The sequence below is a fragment of the Diadema antillarum genome, unplaced genomic scaffold, assembly GCF_040938485.1.
Source record: "Diadema antillarum isolate AM-2024a unplaced genomic scaffold, OU_Dant_1.0 seq00000586_RagTag, whole genome shotgun sequence".
Classification (NCBI taxonomy): domain Eukaryota; kingdom Metazoa; phylum Echinodermata; class Echinoidea; order Diadematoida; family Diadematidae; genus Diadema; species Diadema antillarum.
In genome coordinates, this window is record NW_027271520.1 from 979,698 (window position 1) to 1,001,151 (window position 21,454).

At 38.6% G+C, this 21,454-nt stretch overlaps 2 protein-coding genes across 2 annotated transcripts; both read left to right on the forward strand.

The window, feature by feature from the left end:
* The first annotated feature begins 9,863 nt into the window (after nt 1–9,863).
* LOC139735579 (allatostatin-A receptor-like) lies at nt 9,864–10,940 on the forward strand. Its single transcript, XM_071646335.1, has one exon. It carries the CDS (start codon nt 9,864–9,866, stop codon nt 10,938–10,940), a length of 1,077 nt encoding a protein of 358 aa, XP_071502436.1.
* Nucleotides 10,941–19,976: 9,036 nt separating this feature from the next.
* LOC139735580 (adenosine receptor A1-like) lies at nt 19,977–21,218 on the forward strand. The gene has a single exon (XM_071646336.1). It carries the CDS (start codon nt 19,977–19,979, stop codon nt 21,216–21,218), a length of 1,242 nt encoding a protein of 413 aa, XP_071502437.1.
* Nucleotides 21,219–21,454: the final 236 nt, after the last annotated feature.

Sequence of the window (21,454 nt, forward strand, 5' to 3'; positions counted from 1 at the left end):
ATGTGGAAAAAAATAAACAACATAAGACCGAGGAATGTTCCTTTAGGTACTACACAGGCAATCTGCTGTGTTATAGACTCATGATTATTTAAACTATGGTGAGAAAAATAAAGCCAATTGTCTGGCATCGATATTTTTCCTTTTTCAACCGACAATAAGAAAAAAGTGCAAGATTACTAACTCTTTCGAAACAACCTTTTGAGGTATTTTAGAAAAACGAACAGGAGAAAATCGTCCGATAGGATTAATGAGAATAACATGTCAGATTACAAGTTTCGCAAAGGCCAATAATGTAAGAGAGATCAACATTTAATGAGTTTAGAAACATTGTCATTGGATCAAAGTTCTTGCAATGACTTCTCATGTGTGTGTTTGGGGGGGGGGCATGATAATGTTTGTGTGGGTGAGTGCATGCATAAACATATATGATTGTAAAATTGGTAAAGCACCATTTCTAAACATTTTAAAGTACGTAAGTACAGCATTATATCTTTCTAATGATATATCATTTGTTACTTAATAAAGAATAAATTTTTGAAATCATGATTGACAATTTCCCATATACATATTAAACATATACCAACTTGGTAATAAAGTGATTTCCATCTTTACAATGTTTACTGATGCACACAGTGAGTACTTATTCCTAAAGATAGAAATGTGTGTGTGTGTGTGTGTTAAATTCCTGCTTACCTTTTTTCTTCATTTTTTCTGTATCTCTTCTGCTCTCTCTCTCTCTCTCTCTCCTTCTCTCTCTTTCCAGTGAGTGAGGACGGTGGGAGTACATGGAGTATTTTTCTCTCCTTCATTAAACTGTTTCGGACATGTCGGAGATAATCTTTTATTCTTGCAGAACATTATCAACGTAACAATTATTCATTTTTATCATTTCAGCAGAAATAAATCAATAGATAAACAAAATACAAATTTCCAGTAAACAACTATCTTTTCTTAATCATTTTGTAAGAATTCATGATTCTGGTAAAAATCATATAGCGTATCATATCACATTTTTTTGTTGCTGTTGTTGGAACGATGGAAATAAATATTAATTGAACTGAAACTGTTAACGTGATGAACAAATAATTTTTTTTTTTAAGCAGCAGCTTTCCTCAGGATTGTCGGCCGATGATTCCATATTGCAGAATACGTTTATTCACAACTATGGGTAAATTGCGGTGTGAAAACATACAATAACACTTTTTTTGTCAATCGTTACGGTGTCCTTGAGGATGTGTCCGTAAGAGGCGTGCTTATAGGCCTTTACCCTTAGAGTTGGATCGCTGTATCTGCGCATGCTCGTAGAATCATGGTACATCCGCGAGAGAAGATATTAAACATGAAAATCTATTTAAGCGTCACTCTCACCAATTGACCTGGATATCTGGCTCGCCTACTTACCCTGTAGTGATCGTCACCAAAATTCTGTTGGTTTGACAGTACAGACAGATAGATATATACCACCATCTACTTCCCATCCAGCAAGTTTCCGAAGGAGGTAATACCGTCTTTATTTTCGTTTTGTAATTTTGCTTTACCCAACATCAACCATCGATTCCGCTCTGTTTAGATTTAATGGTTTCTTCTTTGATTAAATGGAAGAGCAAACTTGAAACAATTACGGATCTTACGTTTGTGAAGAGTTTCGAAGACTAAACTCTAACTGCTGCATCGTTGAGTAAGTTCATTTGAAATATAATATGTTCAATGCAAGGTTAGAATGGCAATAACTTAGGTCTAAATTTCCACAGAACAGAGCGGGGTATAATTGTCTTTTCTATTAAGAAAGGGGAATACCTATTGTATTTACCGAAAGCGACGAGATCATCAATCTGAAAAAAAAAAATGGATTTTATGTGGCAACCGCCAAGAAGGGTATTTTTTATTCTTAAATGCTTCTTTCGCTTGTAGCTCCACGAGATTCCACGTGAGCCAATTGGCCCGGTCGAAATTATTCCGAAAGCTCATAAATACGAAAATACAAATATATATATATATATATATATATATATATATATATATATATATTTCATTATTCTAATGGTTCCTCACTCCAAAAACGCACAAAACGCACAAATATCCCTTTACCTAAATAAACGTTGATCGGAGAATGAAAAAGGTTTGTTAATCAGAATATTTGCGGCACTATTCCGAAAGTTCCTTTATTTGAAAACGAAATCAGTTTTGTCATTCCAAGAACAGTCGGAAATGAACTAAGGTCAGTTTTGCCATTCCAAGAACAGTCGGAAATGAACTAAGGTTTGCTCATCCGAATATATGTGATGTTATTCAAGGTTCTTTATTCCAAAAACAAATTCTCATTACCTAATTAGAATGTTCGATATTTCGACATTTCGAAAATAAAGTAGGGTTCGTTATTCCGAATAACTGTGGCGTTATTTAGAACGTTCGTTAATCCGTAAATTATATAAAATTCCTTATTCCAAAAGACACAAATTCCGTATTGGTGTTAGTTAATCCGAATATTTGTGGCGCTTTTCAGAAGGTTGGTAAATTCGAAAATGAACCGAGGGTCCTTATTTCGAAGGTTCGTTAACGATAAGAAAATGAAATAAGGTTTGTCATTCCGAAGTTTCGTTTAACCGAAAATGAAATCAAAGGATTGTCATTCTGACGGTTTGTTATTCCGGAAATAATTAACGGACCTCGGGAATAATAAAGAATAACGAACCTTCCACTAACGAACAGCAACCTTTCGGGCCTTAAAATACAATACGCCATGTAAGTCTACGGCTTGCCGTGACTGAGCAAGTTTTTAAAGTTATCAACAGCTGGATGAAGCACTGTCTACATCAATCCTTGAACACACACAAAAAGAATCTTTTACGTAATTATTTACATAATGTTCTTTGGCACTGATCAAAGTTCCTAGCCAAGTTGGAGGAATTAGACTTATTATTGAAATGCTTGATTATGATTCACCCACACAGGACTTGACAAGACAGGCCGACGCTATCTTTATTTCAAAACGAACAAACGCGATCATAGAAATGATACACGAAACGCATCGCCTTGTTCTACTGTTGGCCCTTATCGGCTTTGGTGTGGTCCAACCTTTACAAGAATCGACAGATGCCACAACTAGTCTTGCAAAGGTTAGCGATCATCCAACCACTGCTTCTTCATTAAGCGATATTAGGTTCGGTTGGACGGATTTTGCTTCAGCAGGAATGGTCAGTGAGTTTAGTGAACAGGAACCGAACCATCCAAGAGACCTTGACAGCGAAGTTGGAAATTTCAGATGGCGATGGATATTTCCCTGGAAATGGTACACTATCGTGCAACTTTTGTTATCAAGTTTTGGCATTGTCGGTAACCTACTGGTAATCTTGGCGTTGATCAAGCGAAACGCCTACACCCACACCACTGATATTTTTATCGGCGGTCTCGCCGTTGCGGACTTCTTGACTTCAGTCTTGGTGATCCCGGTACCCTTGTTGGTGAGGGTGCCGGACACATTATTGGCGGCAGTATACTGTAAGACTGTTCACTCCGCGTACTTGTACTTTGTGTGTCTTCACGCTTCAGTGTACACTCTTACCGGGATGTCAGTAGAGCGATGTCTTGCGGTTGTCTATCCTCTCCGCTTTAAAAAGTGGGTAAATCGTCGTACGGTGCACGTCTATCTCACATGTGTGTGGATAGGTGCAGCCACTGCATTTACTTTTACTATGACCACTGGGATTGTGAACAACCGGTGCCTAAACCTGGCTCTTCCTCCTTATGAAGTGGAGCTCACCCTTTATGTGATGACCCTGCGATTCGGCGTCCCGACTCTAGTCATGACTGTTACGCAGACGCTGACGATATCAATGCTCCGTCGTCACTCTCGTGAACTCCAAGGCAAGCTCACCAGCAAACACGGCTCGGCGTCGACCGTTCATTCCCACGCTCAGAAAACCGTTGTAAAGATGACTTTGATGATCGTCCTTATCTACCTCTTGAGTATTGGTCCTCAGCAAGTGATGGTGTTCTTCGTTGTCCTTCGTGGCACCTTGAACACGTACGTCGGCAGTCCATTGTACAACGCTATTAACCAGATCGCCCTGGTCAACGCGTGTTCCAACCCTCTTATATACGCCGCCCGCTACCGGAAGTTCCGTCTCGCCATCAGAGATCTTTTCAAGCCTAACGTGTCCCAACGTGGTGCACCACTTTTCGACACCAAAATCGTGAGCCATTGCAGTATCAAGCGGAGATCTCAGAATTGAAAAAAAAAAAGACCACAATGAAACGTAGTAGCACGATTCGTGTGTGACATACCGGACCTGTGTCTTTTATTGTAGAATAATATAGAAGAAATGGGTGAGGTGAGTCCTGAGATATGCAAAACCAAGTTTATTTTAGTGTCCATCTTTGAAATCAAATTAAGTTTGGAGTCCGAAAAAGAAATCACATGTTACTATGAAACGTGTACGTGGCATAACAAACATTTAAGCTATTTTCATTCAAAATAGAATACTTGTAATATATACTCAATTGTAAGCAAATCTTATGATCTGCAGTCTTTTATTTCTCATGACATTTATCTATTTAATTTTCATTAGTGTTATTCTATTCTGTTGCGATAGCTAGAGGTTTTCTTTCTCTTTTCCCTTCGAATACGAAATGTTATCCTCATGAATGAGAAAACGAACATTGCAAAGAAATATAATTAGGAACGATTACGGCAATTTGTTTCAATTTTGGGGTCATGATTATTACCCCACAATTTTCATCTAAGGAAGGAAGTGACTCCATAATACCATGAGAGGATGTTACAATTTCTGTTGGCAATTGCTAGCAGTAAGCATATACGTATTTAACTCTATTCATTGTAGTAAAATGTGCAGGTAAATACTATTTGAGCTTGAATTGAAATTCTGACATTGTTATGTTAAGTAATCCAAGATGGACATGGCAAATTAAATGAAAGCTAGATATCATTCAGAGGGGTGAAGGCTCAAAATGAGTTTCTTCAATTTGTCTCCCTCTACAAATGAAATTTGTTAAGATCGCAACTGTTAATCTGTAAATTCATAAACATATCAGAAAAAGGAACCAGTGGGACTCGAACCTGTCATCTAGCAGCTGTCTACTGCTTTCCGGGAAGCGACATTACCATCAGGCTGTCACTGGTTGAAGGCAGTGACACGATAAACAACGAACAACAATGTCGGAATTTCGGAGTGTAGGTATTTTGTTCCATGCTCATCGTGTCACTGCCGGCAACCAGGGACAGCCTGGGTGGTGTAGTGTCGCTGCCCAGAAAGCAGTATAGATGACAGGTTCGAGCCCCACTGGTTTATTTTTCTGACATGTTTGTTAATTGACAGATCAGCAGTTGCGATCTTAAGAATTTCCATTTGTAGAGGGAGACAATTGAAGAAACTCACAACCCCTCTGAATAATATCTTGCTTTCAAAACAAATCATATCACTAAATTTCTTTCTCGGAGATTTATTCCATCTTGTCTTTTCGCACCCATTCAAACGCTCATTCCACAAAGCCTTATATATGTTAAATAATATTCATATGCAATATATTTGTAAAATTCTGCTCATACAAAACCGAACTCATATCTGCAACTTACCTTGTGAGAAATTGTTGTTAAAGAAAAATTCAAGCACCAACGTACTTTTAAAGGCAGGAAGGGGTTTCATTACACTCGAAGGCACACATCTCCCCTTCTACATATAGTTATTAAGTCATATGATGAGCTCCTCGTAAAGGGAGAAATGCATGACTCTTGAATAAAATTTACGGTTATACATGGCCATAGCAATGCGGTATGAATTGCTATCAAATTATTACAGAAACATTATGCCATTATGATGGAAAGAGAGCTGGGGATAATATTCCTTCTTACTGAAAACAGTTTACGTGATAAACAAAGAATTACATGATGAATAAAGGACGCTTTCGACCACTACTGGTAGCCTGGTGGTATATTAGTGTCACTGTATATAAAGAAAGCAGTAGATGACAGAATCGAACCCTAGTGATCTATTTCCCGACGTGTTGTTAAAATGTAGACCAATGTAGATCCTATCTAACAAATACGTTTGTACAGAGGATGACACTCGATAAAAAGAGAAAATAACACCCATGGCTCAAGGTTGCGTTGCGTTCTTATTATTTTTGTTTTGTTTGTTTGTGGTTTTATTTTTTGCTTGCATTTTTTTTACACAAGTTACCGTTCTGATTATCAGCCAACGATAGCATTTCAAGAGTACGTTTAGTTACAGCCATGGGTAAATTGTCACGTTAAGACATCACCACTTAATGTCGATCTTTACGGCGTCCGTGGCGGAAGGGGCGTGCATATTCTTTCAGTCTGATCTACGCATGCTCGTAAAAACATCGCACCTGCGCGAGAAGAAGCATTAAAAATAAATCACGTTTAAGATTCACTCTCGCCACTCATACGTGGACACTTTGGGCTATACTATTCATCCTGAAGTGACCAGCACCGAAATTCAGCGGGTTTGACTGTAGATAGATATATGCCCTCAACCTCCTCAACCTACAAGTTTCTAAAGAAGGTAATAACACCTTTATGTCGTTTTGTCTTTTTAACTGCACGTCACATCACCACTGGTGTGTACTTTATAGATTTGATGGTTTCTTCATTGATTGATTGAAATTGCGAATCAAACTGTGATATACATTTATGCCCACATGAATATTTTTTGAAGACTAAGTTTATGAGTATGACTATGATTGCGGCATGTTTGTATAAGTTCAGTTTTGGTTTATATTTACTGCAATATATATATATATATATATATATATATATATATTGCCTCACTGGTAGATCAGAATATGTTTCTATTGTTTATAAAAAGAATAGAGAAAAAAGAAACTCCTGCAGACACCACTGATACTGGTTGATTTTAGATGCTGTGGAGATTATCATATCAATGTACATCGATTGTATCAATAAAGCAAGAATCGAGTTACTGTAAGAGATTTTATCTAAAATCATTGCACCCTTATAATTTTTATGTTGGACATAAAATTGCTTTGCGTACCAAGGAAAAGTCAGATAATAGAACAACAAACCGTATTTTGATTGCGATATAATACACATCTTAAAAGTTGGAGATATTTGTTTTCATATTTTTTTCCTGACATTGCAACCTGTTTTGATGTTTTATTTCCATATGCGTTTATATTGATGGATTTGTAGCAAGAAGATAAAATGACTGGTCGGAAAAATCGCTAAAAGGTCGGGTTTAATATTACCTAAGAGGTAGTTTTCTTTATCCGATATTTATATCTTTTAACATCGACTCACCAGACTTTTGTTGTACAAAAATGCATGTGGAAAATTGGGTCTGTATATTGGGCTTGGGGTAAGGCGACATCGATTTATGCGACTCGACTCTCGTGGAATTTACTGTTTTTGCTGTGTCAAATCGACAGTTTGATCACGAATTGAAGTTATAGAGGTGCTTTCTCTGAACTATCAGAAAGTATAGCATCGGTTTATAATTATGTAACAAGCGTTATCCACGCCCGTATAGGGAAGGGAAATGGAATACAACTTCTTCTTAATTGTTTTTGAAATGAAGGATATCGATGCGTAGATATTGATTTCATTTCATTTCATGATACAATTCTTTATTTAGTTGTAATTGGGGCAAACATTTGCAGAGATGTTTGCACTGCTGTCGGAATTAGTGTTTAAAAAAAGCATAGGTTTTCCCCTTGAATTTCATACTTTTTTCATTCAAGTTCCTATTACGAGCATTCAATTTCACGCATTCCGCGCTCGCAGTACTGAATCAGCAGTCAAATTCAAAATCCGGTCATTCGACTTCATACTATCGGAGCATTCAAATCCAGTGTTGGAGCATTCAAATTCACTGTCGGATCATTCGAATTCACTATCGGAGCATTCAAATTTAAGACAGGAGCACGTATTTCAGCAGTGAGCATTCAAATTCATGTCAAGCTTTTCGGTCATTTAAATTCGTGAATAGGCAACCATGTTCGAAATAAGTACATTCAATTTAAAAGAAGTTCTGGCTTGAGTTACTAGTAGTTTGGGGCCGTGTATGTGTGTCTTTTTCATTTAGCTTTAAATATATTGGGATCTATGATGAAGGTTATCAGACCAGTAAAGAGATCCACCTGTTCACTGAAAAATTTGAACTCGGGCTTCATGAAAATGAATATGCAGGCACACGTTCCTCGGATAGAACATAAAACGGAGGTCCCATGTGTGAGAGAGTCACAACTCATGTACGTAAAGGATCATTACTTATCGCAAAGAGTGTTTAACCCGGTGAAGTGGTCTCACCTTATATTCAACTGAACCCCATAGAAGACCAACTATAGCAAGCATCTTCTTAGATGGAAAATGAAACAAACAAACGCACAAACATTAAGCCATGACGCCTACAGACGAGCATGATATGATACGGAAGGTTGGTTGACACCTTGGGGGAAAAAAAGCAATTTCGAATAGGCCTACATTGAAACTGATTAACATGAACATTGCATATTACGTCTTATTTGTTGTTTATTGCTATCTTATTGGTTTGCTTTTTACGGGGCTATGTGAGGTCATTGCCCGTCAGTCTGTCTTCAAATTCATGCATTACCATTATGTGGTTAGTGTTTGGGCGTTGTCAGCATGCATGCAGTATCATCAAGAAATATGAGTAGATTGTCGTTGTGTTGTTTTGTTGCACTGTTGATTGGACCTTACAATCTATCATTTTTGAAATGAAGAACAAAGAATACACGAACAGAGAACAATACAATAATTTCTCTATATGCAAGCATTCATTGGATGTGTATGCAATTTCTCCTTTCTTAAAAAAAGTCTACTCCATTTTCCTTGTTAAATTGATCGCACGAAGTAGGAACTTGATCGCCTGAAAATGAAATTGAACGCTCAAAACAAGCTCATCGGGATTGTCACATGGCTATCGCATGAATTTGAATGCACGAGTAGGAAATACAATGCTCGCATTTGGAAATAATGACGCCCAATCGTGAATTTGATTTCACGAAAGGGAAATAGAACGCCCATTGATGAAATTGATCACTCGGATTCTGAATTTTTGAATGCCCGAATATTTCCGCGTCTGTGCGCTGTGTGAATTTGAATGACAAAATTATGAAATTGACCGTTAAAACCTATACTATTTCAAGTGTCTTTGCATAAAAAAGAAACTTTAATTTTCACTGCCCTTGGGTAGGAGAATTAACGATTTCATATTTGTTTAAAATCGAATGAAAGGTAAAATGCTCTATCCTCACCTGATACTCATTGATAAGTATAGATGAGGTTGTTGATTGAATTTCTCAGTTTGGGCAACTTGGTCGACCAATGAGGAAACCACAGAGCTGATGTTTTTTAAGCTCATCTTAGCTGCCTTTTTTCCAATCTGTCACACTCTGCGGTTTTCCATGTGAGCCAGTTTGGCCACTCAGACTAAGAACATTTACGGACTTTAATAACTTCGATGAATCACAGTTCATAACTTCTTGACAAAATAAGTCTTTCAGGGCAATAATTTTTAAAATGTTATTTGACACTGATCACAAGTTCCTAGCCCAGTCGAATAATGTTGATTATTGATTATAATTTATCCCCCACAGAAACGAACAAGACAACGCGACACTATCATTTATTTTTCATAAACGAACAGTCGCGATCATACATGATGCACAGTACGTGTCGTCTCGCTTTACTGTCGGTACTGTGTTTTCAGGTAGGAGGGCTACATCCTGGTCAAGAATCGACAGGTGTCACAACTAATCTTGCAAAGGTTAGCAACCATCCAGTCACTGTCAGTACGTTGAGTGATATTAGGACCAGTTGGACGGATTTGGCCCCTGCAAGAATGGTCAGTGAGTTTGGTGAACAGGAACCGAACCATCCAAAAGACTTTGACAGCGAGATGGGAAATCTTAGATGGCGATGGGTATTCCCCTGGAGATGGTACACTATCGTTCAACTTTTGTTATCAAGTTTTGGAATTGTCGGTAACCTACTGGTGATCTTGGCGTTGATCAAGCGGCACGCCTACACCCATTCAACAGATATTTTCATAGGCGGTCTCGCCGTTGCGGACTTCCTTACTTCCGTGTTGGTGATCCCGGTTCCCGTGTTCGTGAGGGTGGCGGACACCTTTTTCGGGGCGGCGTACTGCAAAACTATTTACACCGCGTACCTGTACTTTGTGTGTGTCTACGCTTCAGTATACACTCTTACCGGGATGTCAGTAGAGCGGTGTCTTGCGGTTGTCTACCCTCTCCGCTTTAAAGAGTGGGTGAATCGCCGCAGCGTGCACGTCTATCTCGCTTGTGTGTGGATTGGTGCCGCTTCTGCATTTACTTTTACTATGACCACAACTGTTCGCAACAACCGCTGTCACAACGTGATTGTAACTCGCCATGAAATGGAGCTCGCCCTCTACATGGCCGCGCTGCGATTCGGCGTGCCGTCCCTGGTCATGATCGTAACGCAGACGCTGACGATGTCAACGCTCCGTCATCACTCTCGCCAACTCCAAGGCAAGCTCACAAGCAAGCACGGTTCGGCGTCGACCATTCATTCAAACGCTCAGAAAACCGTTGTAAAGATGACTTTGATGATCGTCCTTGTCTACATCATGAGTCTGGGTCCTCAGCAAGTGATGGTGTTTGTCGCTATCCTTCGCGGCACCATGAGCACTTACGTAGGCACTCCATTGTACAACGCCCTGAACCAGTTTGCGCTGGTCAACGCTTGCTCCAACCCTCTCATCTACGCTGCCCGCTACCGGAAATTCCGTGTTGCAATCAGAGATATTTTCAAACCAAATGTTTTTCAGCGTGGTGCACCGCTTTTCGATACTGACAATGTGGACCATAGTGCTAAGAAAACCTCTCAAAAGGAAAAGACCATAATCAAACGTGGTGGAACTATTTATGTTTGACATACCAGACATGCATGTCTGATCATAAGTGAAGAAAATAACTCGGGTAAATCTTGAGAAGTGTAGAACCAGGTTTATTGTGGCGTCCGTTGTTAAAATAGGATTTAGTATGGAGTCCCTAAAGGAACTCACGTAACTGCATGTCATTGTGAAACATTCATTGTATAAGAAAGCATTACAATATGAAATACTGTCAGTTAAATAAAACAGTGTTTTTTGTAATGTGGGTTCAAGGCAAAACGCAATTCGAAATCGTTATCTTTTGTGCCTCGTAACATTTATTTGTCTTTTCTCATTAGTTTAATTCCTTTTTTTTTCATTTCATTTTTTGTATGTGCTAGACACAGTGTAGTTTGAGATTCTTTTCTTCTTTCCCTTTTGATGCGAATCGCATTCCTTAAGGGGGTATCTCACCGGGTTTGAAACTAGTTCGCGACTAATTGCAGAGACGTCTCCGCGACGTCTCCGCGACGTCTCCTGAAAATTACAGAGTTTCCAATTAGTCGCAAGAAATTTAAACATGTTCGATTTTTTGCGAAGTCTCCGCGACGTCTCCGAGAGTCAGTCGCGGAGACGTCGCGGAGACTAATCATATCCGCGACTGCTGAGACGTCTCTGGACGTCTCCGCGATGTCTCAGAGACGTCTCAGAGACGTTGCCGAGACCTGCTGGAGACCAGAAAAACTTGTGAGAGGTCGCGGAGACGTCTCCGCGACTCTATTTGACGCTGTTTGACCTACTTTAGCGACCACGTGACCCATCTGCGTGCTGACATCCTACCTAGGTCAAATCAGGTGATCCTGCAACGGCTCCATCATATTTGAAATTTTTGGACACCTGCCATAACTCGTCTTAGAGACGTCTCCTTGATGAGACCGCAAGACATTTTTATGTTGGAGACGTCTCCGCGACTGCTGCGACTGATAAGTTGGAGACGTCGCGGAGACGTCTACGTTGGTGAGATACTATAGCTTCACAGAGACAGCAAAAAAAAAAAAAAAAACACATGTAGAAACGCATAAATGATCTCCCATGATTAGTCATGAAATTAGATATTTGAAATAAGTTTTGTTATTACGAAGGATACCTATTTCGCAATTTATAAGTTCATTGTACCTATAATGTTAACACTGCGATTGCGATTGTTCGTTATTCCGAAATGCCGTTATTCCGATAATGAAATGCGCCTTTGGTTTGTTTTGTCTGGTCTTTGGTAATATTTAGTGTTTCCGTTGAAGGCTATTTTTTTTTCTTTTCCCTCGTTTTCTGTGTATACGATTCTAGAGTTATTGATGTTAACGTGTGTTAGAGAGTATAGTCAAAAAAAGGATTAGACGCCTGGCAATTTTACTATCATTGACTGCAATCAAATGTTTGTTTTGTGATGTCAAAAATGTATATGTCACAGGAGTTATGAAAAAGCACGATGTTTTCTGATCTGATCAATGAAATCCAGAAATACAAAAAAAAGAAAGAAAATGAAATAATGTTCGTTATTATAAATGTTTGTTAATCTGAAATGAAATGAGATTCGTTTCTCCGAAAGATCAATTGTTGCGAATTTGAAATAATGTTTATTTAGATATTCCGAAGATGAGAAGAAGGTACGTACTAACGGACCTTCGGTATTCCAATCTGTAATACTTCGTTTTCGGATAAACAAACTTTCGGCAAAACAAAATGTAACCTATTTTTGCAAAGGATCACTTGAGAAGGGAGGAGCCTGTAACTTGCGAGGTGGTTAGAATTGTTCCTGTCAATCGCCCGTCACTTTTATTGTTACAGTATAGGTTTTCAGCATATAATTCTGTTCATTGTAGTAACCCTATACTTGAAAGAAAATAGTGTCTAACAGTGTGAGAAACACACTGTGAACACAGTGTAAAATCTCTTCACACTCTTAAATTTGAGAGTTTTACCAGTGTGAACACAATGTGAGTCATCAATTCACACAGTGAAACAAAGCATTACTACGTGAACACTCTGTGAAAACCGCACCACAGTGTGAAATCATCTTCACACTGTTGATTTTGAGCGTAGTCGACTATAGTACTAACACACTGTGAAAACACTGTGGGACACTGTGTTCTTTCCTGTAGGGAAACTGTGCGACTGAATTCCACGTGAACTAGAATCATAGCAGGTGCCTTATAGCCCATTTATACTGGTAGAATAGCTCTTCTAAAGTAAGATCCACGGTTAGAAAGCCCCGAAGCTCTTTAAACTGACACTGCAAGGAAATCACAATCAGCAAATTTCCGTTAAAGTACCACACTAGCAAGGTTATGGCGGAGGATCTAACACTAATTTCAATTTACCTCCTGTCTATTTTAACCTTCTTTTTTTTTCCAGCTAAATGATAATTTATGGAACATCATTGTTACAAGACAATCAGTCAGGATAGCGCAAAATTTATGGCCTTTTTCGTTTTATGTTACAAGACAATCAGTCAAGATAGCGCAAAATTTATGGCCTTTTTCTTTTTAATCCATGAAACTGACCACGTTTATCTATATTTCTTTCGATTTTCACCATGCGGGAAAACGCGTGCATTTTTAGCGTACGAATGACAAGGCAGGACGCACCTCCAAAAGCATTTTGCTTGTAATGTCATCGTCACAGCAAATGCAGTCATTAACTGAATATCTTTCTCTCATGGAGGTTCATTCAATCTTGTCTCTTCGCGCTCAATCAAACATCCCTAATGAAAACCATATACAGTCAAACCTGCCTATAGCGGCCACTCAAGGGAAACAACAAAAATGGCCACTAAAGACAGGTCGGTGATCATTTTGAATGTCAACACCTGCATTGTGTAATAGCATAAAATAAGCCTGTTATTCTTTTTAAAAAACCTAATAAATATGCCTGGGCAGCTATATTATGGGGATTTTTGTACAATTTATTTCATTTTAATTTTTCTTTTATCCTAAGCTCTTTTGATTGGAATCGGTAACATTCATGCAATGAACGTAAAAGCTAATGTATTCATAGCTGATTTAATGGTTCAGCTAATTTTTGTAACCTCTACATGCTCTATACGCAGTTAGATGTTCGTCCAAGGGATACAAAAAATAGTAGCCACTGGCCGCGTCAGGCAGATGGAGACTGTATAAACATTGATAAAGAGTCTGTAATGCAGAAATTTCGTGCGGGGAATCTTCAGTGGCCGCTATATGGGCAGGTGGCCGAAAAGACAGGTTTGACTGTAATATATATTCATATTCACATACATTAGGCCTATATATCTCTAAGATTCCACTCATATAAAACCCAACTCATATGTGCAATTTCACCTGTAGGAAATTGTTGCTGAAAATATATTGAAACGCCGATTCCCTGTTTATATAAGCAGAGGCTAGTTTCACCACACTCAAAGGCACACATCTTCTGTTTTATGCACATAAAAGTCATGAGATACCTGTACAGCGAAAATGTATGTGTGTTGAATAAAATTCACGGTCATTTATTATGTCGTCATAGCAATGTGATATGATTTTGATCTTGTTATATGAGATGATATGATGTAGTGAAAAGAGAGCATGCAATATTATTCATTACTGAAAATTGTTCATGTGCTAAAACCAAGAATTGCATGACAAGCAAAGTTAGTCTGATGGTATACTGTCGCTGCCTATAAAGCAGTATAGTTGACAAGTTTCAATCCTAGTTCCCTTTTTCCGACATGCTTGTTAGAAATAAATGTAGATCAGCAGTTCCAATCTTACAAATAAGTTTGTAAAAAGGATGGCAATATCATTGATTAAAAACAGCTATGGCACAAGATTTGCGTTGTTTGTTTGTTCTATATCAGTTACCTTTCTGGTTTTGCCGATGATACCATTTTCGCGAGTATTTTTCTATACAACTATGAGTAAATTGTGACGCGCGTGTAGACATCACCATTTTTTGTCCGTGTGGCAGCGTCCGCGAAGCGGCGCGCATACCCTTTCACGTTCATCGGTGTACAACTGGTGTATGTACGCATGCTCGTAAAAAAAAAAAAAAAAAAAAAAAAAAAAAAAAAAAAAAACCGCACCTGCGCGAGAAAGGGCATTGAAAAGAAATCCTATTTAAGATTCATTCTCGCCATTCTTACGTGGACACTTGGGCGTCAATTAATCCTGAAGTGACCGGCACCGAATTTCAGCGGGTTCGACTGCAGACGGACAGACAGCCAGGTATATGCCCCTAACCTTCTCAACCAGCAAGTTTCCTGAAAAGGTAATAATTCTTCATTTCGTTTGGCCTAGGCCTATGTATCGTTTTAGCTGTATGTCACATCACCCACACGCTGGTTTGTACTTTTTAGATTTAATGTTATTTTTGTTGATTGATCTAAATTGCCAATATCAAACTATGGTGTATATATATATATATATATATATGAATATATATACATGTATATATATATATATATATATATACAATAAAAAATATATCAAGCACATATCATGAATAAACTTAGCAATATAATTACCTGCTAAGCAGACGTGTGAGTTCCTGGGGTGTCTTGTGGCGGTCTCGTGGTGGGATGAGAGTGATCGTGTGATATATTGGGAGGGAAGGTGTGTGTGCGGTGGTGCATGTCAGGCAGGAGTAGGGTAGGGTCCGATGATATAAAGAATTAGGTTCAGTGTTCATACAAGTGTGTCGGTGGAAAAATACGATACAATGAGCATTCTCGTGGTCATTGCCGGTCTTTAACCCCTACAGCTGGTTTACAAACAATCACAATAGCAGGCATGGAACCCGGGTACAGATAAAGAGTGAATGTTGTGTTGCCACTTGATTCCCTAGGCACACAACACAGAATTATACAATATACACATATATACCAAAACTATTACTGACAAAATCTTCATGCTCTTACCACGTGATATAACCTATATATGTATGTATATATGTATATATATATATATATATATATATACACTCAGCAAAAAAAAGTAAGTTCCCCCCTAACATTTTTGGATATATCTCAAAAAGTATTTTACCGATTTTCATAATTCAAACGGAAATGGATAAGGAATTTTATTACTCATAACATGAGTGGCAAATCATTGCCACCAGATATTATTATTGGTGTGAAAAAAATGCATTTTATGTCAAAATGCATGGAAACAAAAGTTGCACTTTAGTGATTTGCAGTGACTTTTACACAAATAATCAAACAATTAATCATGATTCTGAACATTTAAGCACGGTTTATTGCATATTTTTCTATCTCTTTCTTTTCATGAGCATACAGTCAAGTATTTGATAATTGATATGTCCACCATCCGCTTCAATGACCAGCCGGCATCTCGTCCTCATACTGTTAACTGAAGTTTGTACTTGGCGCTGCTCAATGTTGGCCCATGCTCTCTGCAAGATGCGCTGAAATTATTGCAGTAAAGTGTCATTTTTCACCTCCTTGCTTGCTTTCCGCTTAATGATATCCCAAAGATTCTCTACTGGATTACAGTTTAGGGGATCTTGTAGGCCACTCCATACGTTCGATGCCATTTCCCTCAACAAACTGATCTACAACTTGAGCGCAGGATGCAAAATGACCATAGGCACATTAATGTGATCAATCCAAATTGGAATTACAAATCACATGGCTTCTCCCAACATTTTCATATTGAAAAGGCTATTGTTTAAAAACTATGCATAACATCTGTTTAATAGGGAAGCACATTGTACCTGAAGAAATTCCTGAGAATCACACAATTTAAAAAGGTCATTTGCTAACTTACATAGGAAATGTATACAATATGCTTCATATAGCTTAAAGTGCAACTTTTTTCCCCATGCATTTTGACATAAAATGCGTTTTTTACACCAATAACGATATCTGGGGGCAATGATATGCCATTCATGTTATGAGTAATGAAATTTCCTATCCATTCCCGTTTGAATTATGAAAATCCGTATAACACTTGTTGAGATATATTCAAAAATGTTAGGGGGGAACTTACTTTTTTTGCTGAGTGTATATATATATATATATATATATATATATGTCCCCCTTGAGTACTTTTTGAGGGCTAAGTTTATGACAATGACTATGATTGCGGCATGTTTGTATAAGTTCATTTTTTTATTTATATTTACTGCAAAATTTGAGTGGGGATCACACATATTGCTTCACTAGCAGATCACAACCTGTTTCTGTTGTTTATCAAAAGATTTATTTTCTTTGTTCTGGGCCCCTAGCCTGTCCCTGACTGTTCTTGTTGTGTGAAGTCCTTACATGTGATCGCTTTCCCTGCATGTTTGTCATTTTGCCTCTGACGAAGATTCTGCCAGGATTGAAAGCTCTGGCCCCTTTTGGCTCCATTTTACTCCATCGGCTCGCTACTACTGGATAAACAGTTTTCAGCAGCTTTTTTTTTTTTTGTTGTTGCTGTTACGTTTATCAAAAGAAATGAGAAAAAAAGCAGCTCCTGCTGACACCAATGATATTGGTTGATTTTAGATGCTGTGGAGATTATCATAACAAATGTACAACGATTGTATCAATAAAGCAAAAATAGAGTTTACTATTAGAGATTTTATCAACAACTTAATCATTGCACTAATTACTTTGAGTACCAAGGAAAAGTCAGATAATATAACGACAAACCGTATTTTGATTGCGATATACACATCTTAAAAGTGGGGGATTTTTTTTCATTTTTTTTTTCCTGACATTGATTTTGTTGCAATATAAGTTTAGCTGACCTAATTTTAGCTTCAGATTGTTCAGTCGGCTTTCTCTCAAAATGGAAAAAAGAAAATGCGCATGAAAAAAAAAATATGCTCTTATTATGGTGTTAGCGATTATTACACGTTACCATTAAAAGGTTATTGCAATACAACAGATTTAATTGCTAATGTTGCAAGTTTTGCTTTTTATTAGTTTTCGTTTTTATTTCAAAAAATGCATAATACATGTTGCTGCAGCTAATATGTCTGTGAAGTGAAGACATGGGAAACTTCAAGGTCCATACTTTCTTATTTAAGGTCCGACTTTGATACAACCCCTAAACATTCGTATGTTTGACTTTACATTGACAAACCTGAACATGAGGTAGAATTGCGATTTAGGGTCATTTCTATTATTTCTCATGATTCCATTTAATCAAAATTATGGTCACAGATGCAAGGGAAACGTGATAAATAATAAATGCGATTGAAATGTGTATTATGCCTGTGGGTTTATGGGAGCAACTTGTTTTGATGTTTTATTTCCATAGGCGTTTATATCGATGCATTTGTAGCAAGATGATGTAACTGATTGCAAAATCGCTGAAAGGTCGGATTTGATATTACCTAACAGGAAGTTTTCTTCATCCGATGTTCATATCTTTTAGCATCGACTCACCAAACGTTTATTGCATCAAAATGCATGTGGAAAATTTGGTCTCTATTTGGCGCTTAGAGCATCGTAGAGTAAGGCGGCATCGATTCATGCCACTCGACTCTCGTGGAATTTACTGTTTTTGCTTCGTTCTCATGTGTGACGAAAAAGTACATCTTTTTTACTTTCAAATCGACAGTTTCACCACGAACTGAAGTTAAAGAGGTGCTTTCTCTGAACTGTCAAGAGGTAGAGCATTGGTTTATATGTAACAAGCGTTATCCACGCCCGTATAGTGAGGGAAAATGGAATACAACTACTTCTTCTTAAGTGTTTTTGAAATGAAGTATACCGATGCATAGATATTGAATTTGATTTGATTTCATTTCATGATATAATTCTTTATTTAGTCGTAAATGGGTCACACATTTGCAGAGATGTTTGCACTGCTGTCAGAAGTAGTGTAAAAATAAAACAAGTATAGGTTTTCATATTCATTTTCAAACTTTTTTCATTCAATTTCACAAATCTCTACTTCAATTTCGTCGCGGGATGTCGGAAATAGGCCAATCTTACTTTCAAAGTCGTCTTTCGTCGTTCATTTTCACATAATGTCCATTCAATTTAGTCATTTGGCATACATTTTCGTCATTGACAATTCAAATTCGTCAGTCTCACTCGCAGCACTCAAAACATCAGGATCGATTTCGTCTTTTGTCAATCATTTTCGTTAAATTTTCATTCATATTCGTCTCATATCTCTATCCGGCAAACATCCGGTGTGATTTCCCAGTCATTCATGTATTCTTTTCTGTAAACGTTATTTTACATTCAGGAGTTAACATACACCCCCCCCCCCCCCCCACACACACAGAACCACAGATACAGAGTCACAGACACACACACAGGCAATCCGAGTACACACTGATACAAACAGATGTACCGTCTCGCACACAACATCTGGCTAATTTGAATGAAAAAATCGTGAAATTGTGTGAACAAAAACGAATTTGATCTTCACATTCTGCGATTCGTCAGCGGGAGGGATGAATTTGAATGACAATTGACGATTTTGAATGCTATGTTTTCAAAAATGTTTGACGAAAAACGAACTACAATTAGGATTTGCGTTCCACGTGCTTCTCGGGACGCAATTGAATAATAAATCTTTGAAATTGAATGACAAAAGTGCGTAAATGGATAGGAATATACCTATACTATTTCAGGTGTCTTTGTATAAAAAGGAAACTTTAATTTTCACTGCCCCTGGGTAGGAGAATTAAGGATTTCATATCTATTTAAAATCGAATGAAACGTAAAATGCTCTATCCTCACCTGATACTCATTGGTAAGTATAGATGAGGTTGTTGATCGAATTTCTCAGTTTGGGCAACTTGGTCGACCAATGAGGAAACCATAGAACTGAAGTTTTCTCCGCTCATCTTAGCTGCATTTTTTTCCAATCTGTCACACTCTGCAGTTTTCCATTTGAGCCAGTTTGGCGACTCAGACTAAGTACATTTACGGACTTCGATGAATCACAGTTCATAAATTCTTGACAAAATAAGTCTTTCAGGGCAATAGTTTTAAAACGGTTTTTAGACACTGATCACAAGTTCCCAGCCCAGTCGAATAATATTGATTATTGATTATGATTTATCCCCCACAGGAACCAACAAGACAAGGCGACACTATCATTCATACTCATGATGCACAGTACGTGTCACCTCGCTTTACTGTCGGTACTGTGTCTTCAGGTTGGAGGGCTACATCCTGGTCAAGAATCAACAGATTTCACAACTAGTCTTGCAAAGGTCAGCGAACAGCCAGTCACAGACATTAGGGTCAGCTGGACGGATTTGGCCCCTGCAAGAATGGTCAGTGAATTTGGTGAACAGGAACCGAACCATCCAAAAGACCTTGACAGCGAGATGGGACATCTTAGATGGCGATGGGTATACCCGTGGAAATGGTACACTATCGTGCAACTTATGCTATCAAGTTTTGGCATTGTCGGTAACTTACTGGTGATCTTGGCGTTGATCAAGCGGCACGCCTACACCCATTCAACAGATATTTTCATAGGCGGTCTAGCCGTTGCGGACTTCATGATTTCCGTGTTGGTAATCCCGGTACCCGTGTTCGTAAGGGTGCCGGACACCGTTTGGGGGGCGGCGTACTGCAGAACGATTTACACGGCGTATTTTTACTTTGTGTGTCTCCATGCTTCAGTGTACACTCTTACCGGAATGTCGGTAGAGCGGTGTCTTGCGGTTGTCTATCCTCTCCGCTTTAAAGAGTGGGTGAATCGTCGCACGGTGCACGTCTATCTCACATGTGTGTGGATTGGTGCCGCTTCTGCATACACTTTCACTATGACCACGACGGTGAACAGAAATCGCTGCCACAACGTGACCGTAACTCGCCATGAGATGGAGCTCGCCCTTTATGTGACGACGCTGCGATTCGGCGTGCCGTCCTTGGTCATGATCGTAACGCAGACGATGACGGTATCCGTGCTCCGTCGTCACTCTCGCCAACTCCAAGGCAAGCTCACAAGCAAGCACGGCTCGGCGTCGACCGTTCATTCTAACGCTCAGAAAACCGTTGTAAAGATGACTTTAATGATCGTCCTTATTAACGTCTTGAGTCTGGGTCCTCAGCAAGTGATGGTGTTTGTCGCTATCCTTCGAGGCACCATGAGCGCTTACGTAGGCACTCCATTGTACAACGCCCTGAATCAGTTTGCGCTGGTCAACGCTTGCTCCAACCCTCTCATCTACGCTGCCCGCTACCGGAAATTCCGTGTTGCAATCAGAGATATTTTCAAACCAAATGTTTTTCAGCGTGGTGCACCGCTTTTCGATACTGACAATATGGACCATAGTGCCAAGAAAACCTCTCAAAAGGAAAAGACCATAATCAAACGTGGTGGAACTATTCATGTTTGACATACCAGGCATGCATGTCTGATCATAAGTGAAGAAAATAACTCGGGTAACACTTGAGAAGTGTAGAACCAGATTTATTGTGGCGTCCGTTGTTAAAATAGGATTTAGTATGAAGTCCCTAAAGGAACTCACGTAACTGCATGTCATTGTGAAACATTCATTGTATAAGAAAGCATTACAATATCAAATACAGTCAGTTAAATAAAACAGTGTTTTTGTAATGTGGGTTCAAGGCA